The following is an 8,381-nucleotide window of genomic DNA, read 5'->3' on the forward strand; positions in this document are numbered from 1 at the left end:
ATTTTCGAGTGACTGAGGAATATCATTATACTTTTTTTTGGTTCGAGTTTGGTTTGATGTTGAGCATGAATATGGACAAACACGGAACATCCAGAAATCTTGAGATGAAGGCTGGATTAGACACAAGTATTGCTAAATGACGTAAAGAAACATGTCATATGGTGTTTGAAACTTCAAGATATGGGATGACATCCAATTCATCAAGTAAGCAGTTCTTAAGACAACCTCTCCCCAGAAAAAATTTGGGCACATGTATTGTGAACATGAGAGACATAGCAACATCTAGACTGTGTTTGTTTTTTCTCTCAGGCACACCGTTTTATTATGACAGAAGAACTTTGATAAATGATCCCTTGGCTACCAAATAATCTCCTAGACAGTTTCAAAATACTCTCTTGCAATGTCAATTCTCAACACTTGGATCTTAGTTTGAAATTGAGTTTGAATTTCTAAAAATTTGAGTGACTTCTGATTTTTCTTTCATGAGAAATAGCCATGTAATTCTAGTGATCATTCTAAAATAACACTAATAATCTCGTAATATTTTATTTTAGATGGTCTTTATACATCATTATGAATCGTTGAAAAAGGATAAAGATGCTTGGTATGGTTGAATATAAAAGGAGTGACTATTTATTTCATTAGTTCACACACATCACACAAGAACAATTTTGGATTTTTATTTATGAATAAGGAATGAATCAATTTTTTAAGATATACAAACTAAATTAAGTGGGGATCGAAAAAATATTATTTTAAAGATATTATTAATTTATACAATATTAATTATAAAATTTTCCTATATTTACTTTGGAAAAAGAATTATTTATTTGTATGTGGCATGCTAGTCAGTTATTGCATCTGTCCTATTTTTTATTCCTCACAGTTAAACTTACTTTTAGCTTATTACATCCTATATTAATGACTAAATCTAGTCAAATGAATTATAAATCTATGAACAATCAAGATGTATTCCAATAGATAATTAAGAAAAGAGGATATATTACAATACTTACGCACATGTGGATCGTTCAACGCGACCATGTCGTCCCTGACTCATGTAACACCTATTCATGTTCCTATATAGCTCTATATCAACTAACACATTAAGAGCAGAGCATCTCGATTTCGACCGAGAAGATTCAATGCGGTTGCAGCAATGTGATTGCCCGAAAGACCGGCGAGTGCAAGCTGGTCGTTTGGTGATGCAGCCTCAATATAGTTGTCCGGCAGCGTCATGGGTCGCCACTGAAAGAAACGAATAAAAGTAAGGCACATAGGTACACGAACAAATAAGAACGGATATTTGTCATCAAATATGCAATGGTATGTAGTAAGCTACGGATCATTAGCATCACTCCACATTTAACTGTGTATTTGTCATGCATTACCTGGAAACAGTGGTTCAAATTGGTTGTCGAATATGTTTGTGTACTTAGATTTGATTGAAACTTTAAGAGGGTTCATTAAGTCGACCATGAAAATTCTATAGATAAACGTAATCTATGTGTTCGAGTCTGGCGAGTAGCCTTTTCGTTCGCAGGATGAAGCTTGAGAGGATTGAAGACGTCGGGTTGCCAAGTAGACTATGATAGTATATTCCATTTCGAAACCAATATGTGGTAATGAGAAATTAATGCCTGACACTAAAAAAGGTTAAAATAATTAAAAATATTGGAACTTGCTGAAGCACATCAGATACCACCCGGAGAGTTGCCAGATCTCACTGAAGCTTGTTAGAAGCTCATCAGAGCTCCGACAAGGGTTGCCGGAGGTAGGTTAATGGTGGTGGTATTGGTGTAAATATTTAATCATAGCATCATGCAAAAGTGCGGCCTGCTCCATAGTAATGAGTGTAGATATTGAAACACTCATTCACCAAGAGATACACAGACAACCCCTACTATGTAGGTTACTAAGCGATATGTCTACTACATAAACACCTCCCCTGTTACGAGTAATCCTAGTAATATTATTCATAGCTTCAGATAAGCTGGAGAGGAAGCCGAGTTGCCTCAGGTTTTAGAAAACGTCCCTCATTGGAATAAACTTGAGCTCACAATAACCAATCTACAATATAAGCATGGGGTGTCGGTGCCTTTCGATGAATGAGTGTGTCTGCTAACTGAATAAATTTCATTTTCCATATACGCCATTCATATCCACTAATACATGGTGCAATCTAAATGAACTATACTATAATTAAGCATTTACCACCACCAGCCTGCCACCAACCATCACCAATGGCTGGCCGCACCGACTGCGTACCATCGTGCTCATGCGATCTTCCAGCAAGCTGCTGTGGGCTTCCGAACACTACCAACAGTGTTTTCATTTTAACTAATTTTAAATGTCATTCTCCAGACATTAATTTCAGGAAATTATAATAATCTACTAGCGACAGTAAGTTACATTAACTAAAAGTTTCTGAAATCATCTTAAATTTTTGGTCAAACTTGATGTACAAGTCTATTTGGAAAGCAATTCCAACATTAACCGTCACAAAAAGCAGAGACTTGAAGTGATTTCTACCACATTAAACTAGGAATTCTATATTATAAGAATAAGATAAAGTGAGAGGTGCTTATTTATGATAGCCTTTTACGATGGAAGAAAATCTAGTCGAGCTTAGAACCAAGATCATGCCAATAGAGTAGAAAATATAGCATCAGGCATAAATAATATTTGAAATGTAAAAAGTTAACCTTCATTCCGACATCAAGAAGCCCATCAAGTGCGATGAATTGAGCAACGTGTGCGCTGAATCCCCCGATAGAACCTTCCTCGACTGTAATAAGGAAGTTGTGGTTCTTGCATAGCATCCTCACAAGATTGATATCAAGTGGCTTGCAGAATCTTGCATCAGCAACGGTAACGTCAATGTCAAGTTTTGCAAGAAGGGAATGAGCTCTAAGGCAATTTTGCACCATTGAACCATAACCTAGAAGAGCTATATGTTTACCCTCAACAAGTATTCTCCCTTTGCCAATCTGCTAATTGTTAACAATGAGCAAAGGGCGATTAGATTTCGAGGACTTATTAACAGCACATGCACTAATCCAGATTCGATCTGATTTAAAGACAAAGTAGGATCCTAGGAGGTAAGAGTATAGAATCTATTAAGATTGGTAATTTCCAACAATATCAAAACAAGGAGGCCACTGCATAGATGTGAATTACCTTAGGAAATTTTTTTACTTTGTCATACAACTGAGGTTAGATTTTTAATTCTATTCTCTAACAATTAATCAAATAAATACTCAAATCTTACACCAAAAACTTTTAAATTTAGAACATTTGGATAAAGGATTAATATTGATTAGTGAAATTGACCATTCATGTTAAAATGTTCTTTGGAACACGAACACAAAAAAAAAGAGTAAATTTTTGTATTTGCCGCAAACTTTAATTTTATCGTCTAATTAGTATCCGATGATAAAATTGATCACAACTTGAAATTTTTTGGAGGAATAACAAGAACATTTATGTGAAAATGATCTAAATCGATTGTTGAAAAATAAGTGTAGAAATAAAACTTATAATTATTACATGAATATCACATGTCCGTATTTATAAGACTAAAAAGTGAAATTCCGTCTTTAAATTATAGGAAGCCAGCAGCAAAAGGTTATTACCTCAATAGGATCAGCAATATATGAATTGGGCTTCATCTGAGCAATGGCACCTCTAGGATATCGAAAACAAACTGGCCTATCATTAATATGGACAGAAGCTGAAACCATACGAGAAAGCTCAATCTCATCAGAAGGTGCCATCACAACCATGTTTGGTAAACACGACATAAATGTTATGTCAAATGCCCCAGAATGTGTTGCACCCTCGGACCCCACTAGTCCTGCACTCGTGATTACGAAACGCACTGGAATATTTTGCTGATCTATGTCATGAACCACCTAAACAAGATGGAAAGAGGGTAAAAATGCATCCTTAGGACATACCATCATATCCTTTATATGCATATCTTTTTATGTCTCAATTTAAAATACATAAAAAAAAAAGCAAGGATAAACAAGGTGACACTACGACTAGAACTTGTGAATTAAAGTTTCACTTTTGAGTAATTACTACACACTAGGAAGTTTTAGAAAGTTCGGAAAATATAAATGGAATTCTGAAAATTTAAAACTGAATTAGGACTAGAAATATTTTGCATACTTAATTTTTTATGAACACTGAAGAAATAATGTATATCCACGACTTTCAGCAAGAAATCTGAAAAGGGTGGACCGGTTTCCGCGACAATGTATTTTTCAATAACCTCGATTCCAAATACATAAAAACAGCTGGGTTCGAGGAAATTCATTAACTTTTAAAATAATTGAAAGTACAATAGCATTAGGTGAGAACCTGATCATATGCTCGCTGAAGGAAGGTTGATGGGATTATGCAAAAAGGTTTCAATCCACCACATGACAGACCAGCCGCAAATGTAACTGCATGCTGCTCAGCCATGCCAACATCGAAAAATCTGTCTGAAAGTTTACTTTTCAATGAATGAAAAGCTGTTTCCATTCCCATCCCAGCATGAATAACCACTATATCTTCATTTTTATCAGCCTCTGCAATCAAGGCCTCTACAAAGTGATCGCTATACGTCCATGACCGAGAATTCCTTGGTACCAATTCTTCATGATTGAAGGAACCTGCTTGCCAACATTACCAAATTGTTTCTCAGTAAAGAAGTTCTTCACAATGTTATCCACAAGCCAATAAGAACATTAACATGAGCATAGTTTTAAAATTATCTCGATACTTCACTTCAGAGAATAGATCACAGTTTTTTACACCCTTCACAGAAACAGTTCCATATTTTTGCACACTTACTTCAGATTGAATAAAATGATGGTGAAATTTTGAAATAAACCATTTCTTGGGAACCCATTTTGAAGCATCAAAGTGATGAAGGAAACAAACCACTAGAAGAAACAACCAAGAAAGCATCAAACCTTCATTATGTTGCTCTGAGATTTTACTATCCTGGTTATCTTTTATTTCGCAATCTTCCTTCGTTATGACATGAATCAGAACAGGACCCAGCGTGTCCAAAGATGCCACTTCTTGCAACACACATACAAGATCTTCAACATTGTGGCCATCAACTGGGCCGATATAGTACAAACCGAGCTCCTCAAATAGAGTTGATCCAGGAGGACCAATCATACCACGTACATATTCGTCAATTTTGGCAGCCCATTCGTGCATTCCACCACCTAATTTTTTTGTTAGAGCCTGAAAAAATCATAAAATACTCGAGATTGTAAGTTCCAAGAGATGAACCCCAGGATAGAGCCAAAAATTAAGGTCGAAACTAAACTTGAAAAAGTATTGGGGAGAAGGTTGTGGAAGTCACATTTTGGTGTATGTCTAATGCATAAAAATATATAAAATTATAGAAAAATTTAATGTGGAGGGGAGCATACACCCCAGCCAGAGCCTGCTGGCTCCAACACTGCAAGATACTGTTTGTTGCAACAAACGTTTTGAGATTGGGTTTTATGCTCCATCAACAAGTCTCAAATATTGAAGTGACGTGAAAAGTTATTAACCACTAAGAGAAGAAAACGTACTCAGTAAGTTCTGATAACAGGGAAAAAGAATGCATACCTTAGCAAATTCTCTCCATCTCCTGAAAAATTTACTTGACTGCAGCTTACTCATAAGACTAGACAAAGGACTTATTGAAGTTTTTGAGGCGCACTCAAGTCTTGGGTGTAAAGAATGATAACTGTCAACTAATATTACAATCATATTTGAATCCAAGTAACCTGCATTCCTCATGGCCTCATAAAACTGACCGGCCATGGTTGTTTCGTTGTTTATCACGGTAACTATACGTTCTCTTTTTCCTTTAATATCTCGTGCCACTGCCATTCCTTGAGAAAAATAGAATCAATGCATAAATGCTCAATTCATGGTATTATTAGCACTCTAGTGAGTGATAGTGAATGAGATTTCAAGATATCCAACAATAAGAACCATGAAAAAGGAAATCCTTTCAAGGGACAAGGTCAGTGGAAGGCAAGAGACACTACCAAGTCCAGAAGAGATACTGTTGCATCCATGGCCAACTCCAAAAGGGTCGAACTGACTTTGACAAGCATGATTATAAAAACCATTTTCCTGGCTAACTTTGGGCCGGAGGGGTCTCCACCCTGTGAGAAGCTTATGAGCATATGTCTGTTTAAGTCGGGAGCATGAGACGTTAGACGAACCAATCTGGTAAATATATATACATACACATATCTTTATTTGTGTACACGTTTATATATACTGATACATAGGCGTCAAACTTTAATGGAAAAATAAGCGCAAAATCAATTATTAAACATTTGTAGGCGGGTCAGAAAAAAGAAAAAGATTCTTACTTGGTCCTCCATGTCCCATAGTATCTTGTCTATAGGGGCATGAAAAACATGATGAATAGCAACTGTTAGTTCTGCGACTGATAGACTAGCTTTAAAAGGTTTTTGAGTTTTTGACATCATGGAAGATATTTCTGATCGTAGTTCACCAGCTAATTGTTTCAATTCCTGCGAGTGGCATCTTTCATTGTATAAACAACTTGACCTTATAAATCTAATCCTTAAAAGAAGTAAAAGACAATAATATTTATATGTTTGTCAGACCTTTAAAGTTAGAGATTTTAATTGCATGGGATTCTCAATCATATCTAGTAGGGGCTTCAGCACCTTCTCATTCGTAGAACCAGTTCTATCATTTGATAAAGAATGTACACGACCAGCATATTCCTATAATAACAAAGACATGATTCGCAATTAGCAACTGGCTTCTTGTTCCTAATACGCACATGTTCTAAATTTTGTCATTTTGGATGGAGAAACATATAAGTTAAGGATAAAAATCAGCAAGCAACATCAGAAGAGGGTTGGTTTAAATAAACGAAAGTGCAATATCATGCATCATACGGCTGAGAAAAATAATGGTCTTGAAAGTAGCTAAATCTTGTTTAAGTTCATGAATATGTTATTGAAAGTACAACAATAGCAAGGTAGTCGACTAGGACCAGTAAATAAAATGAATTGATAGGAATCTAACTTCCAGGATAATTTTATTCAACCCAAAGTGGAACTAGTATCCCAGTAACTTGAAAATTCAATCAGGGGTGGATCCAACAGAAAAATTGAAAATATTTGAGTAATTTTCTTTTTTTGTTTAAATGCCTAAGTTCGGCCCTCTTTTCCTGCCTTGACAACCCTCCACACCCAAATTTCTGTGCCCCTCTTGAATCAGCTAATTCAAAAGTTGCATGAATAAAACAAGGAAATATGAAAATATGTAAGCTTAAAGTGATTTCAGAACTTGCGAAACCAAAGTATTTGATTGAACATTAAACAAACACATTATCCTTGAACAAAATTATAAATCTTTCATTCCAATGATTCCTATAGTCCAGAATGGAATGATAACAAACCGAGTACTGATGAATCAGTCTAACAAAGGCGATTTGATACAACAATAATTTGCTGAAAGAATGCCATATTTTAACTCGAGAAGAATATAATTATTGAACATAAAAAAGCAAATAATTTAACATGATACAAGTCTAATAAAACAAAATATACCGAAGATGACATGTAAATGATACATGCTGCTACGTTAGTAAAAAAAATGATGATGATGAAAATTTAAAACCTTGGAATTAGAAGTTGAAGCTAAACTTGGGTAAGCATCCCGTCTAGAAAGATCTGTGATGAAACGGAAATTAACATCTGAGAATTCCACTTTGGGATACAAAAATCTTGGATTTTCACGGAAATGGGCATTAATCCTCGATGGGTTGTAACAAGAAACGCCGACCATTGAGGTATAAGAAAGAACCAGCCAATAATTCTTCACCGAAATCAATTGAACTCAAATAAAATGCAAAGAAAAGCTTGAACTAACATAAAATTTATCTCAAAGTCAACTGATTAAAGAGCAAGGATCACTGAGAGAAGAGAGTTATTGGGAGATGATTCGTTGTTGATAGAAAGTCGAGATGTGTATGGCTATATGACAAACAGTCAGTCAGCATTGGGAAATTTAGGCAGATAACCATCGTCATTGTATTTAAAAAACTGATACTCACTTTTAAAATGTCTATTCAACTCTCATTTTAAATATTTTTAAATTTTTTTTCTTTAAACCTTAAACTAATGTTTTTTTAGTTCTCTTGTTCTCGTCATTCTCACAACGATTCTTCTTTTCTTCATCCTTAACTCATTGCTCTTCTCCTCAATTTTTTTCTTCATCTATATTAAACAAGACAATATTGTGGTCATTTGTTTTCCTAAAAAAAGGTTTCAATTTTTCTCAACATTGTCAAATATTTTAAATCACGTGTAAGTTCTAATAACATC

General features: G+C 35.0%; 1 protein-coding gene across 4 annotated transcripts; it reads right to left on the reverse strand.

Annotated features, from left to right (window-relative positions):
- Positions 1-932: 932 nt before the first annotated feature.
- On the reverse strand, positions 933-8,059 carry LOC140807002 (1-deoxy-D-xylulose-5-phosphate synthase 1, chloroplastic). 4 transcript variants are annotated; one of them, XM_073163635.1, is made up of 10 exons: positions 7,675-8,059; positions 6,648-6,770; positions 6,387-6,551; positions 6,054-6,198; positions 5,626-5,894; positions 4,968-5,250; positions 4,369-4,664; positions 3,636-3,914; positions 2,706-2,993; positions 933-1,248 (listed from the first exon to the last, which is right to left on the reverse strand). In XM_073163635.1, exons 1-10 carry the CDS (start codon positions 7,840-7,842, stop codon positions 1,099-1,101), a joined length of 2,166 nt encoding a protein of 721 aa, XP_073019736.1. In that variant the 5' UTR covers positions 7,843-8,059; the 3' UTR covers positions 933-1,098. The 4 variants fall into 4 exon arrangements, with proteins under 4 accessions (XP_073019736.1, XP_073019734.1, XP_073019737.1 ...); XM_073163633.1 differs by having other exon boundaries at positions 6,054-6,237; XM_073163636.1 differs by having other exon boundaries at positions 2,706-2,990; positions 7,675-8,058.
- Between the last annotated feature and the right edge of the window lie 322 nt (positions 8,060-8,381).

The sequence above is a fragment of the Primulina eburnea genome, chromosome 12, assembly GCF_022965805.1.
Source record: "Primulina eburnea isolate SZY01 chromosome 12, ASM2296580v1, whole genome shotgun sequence".
NCBI classification, from domain to species: domain Eukaryota; kingdom Viridiplantae; phylum Streptophyta; class Magnoliopsida; order Lamiales; family Gesneriaceae; genus Primulina; species Primulina eburnea.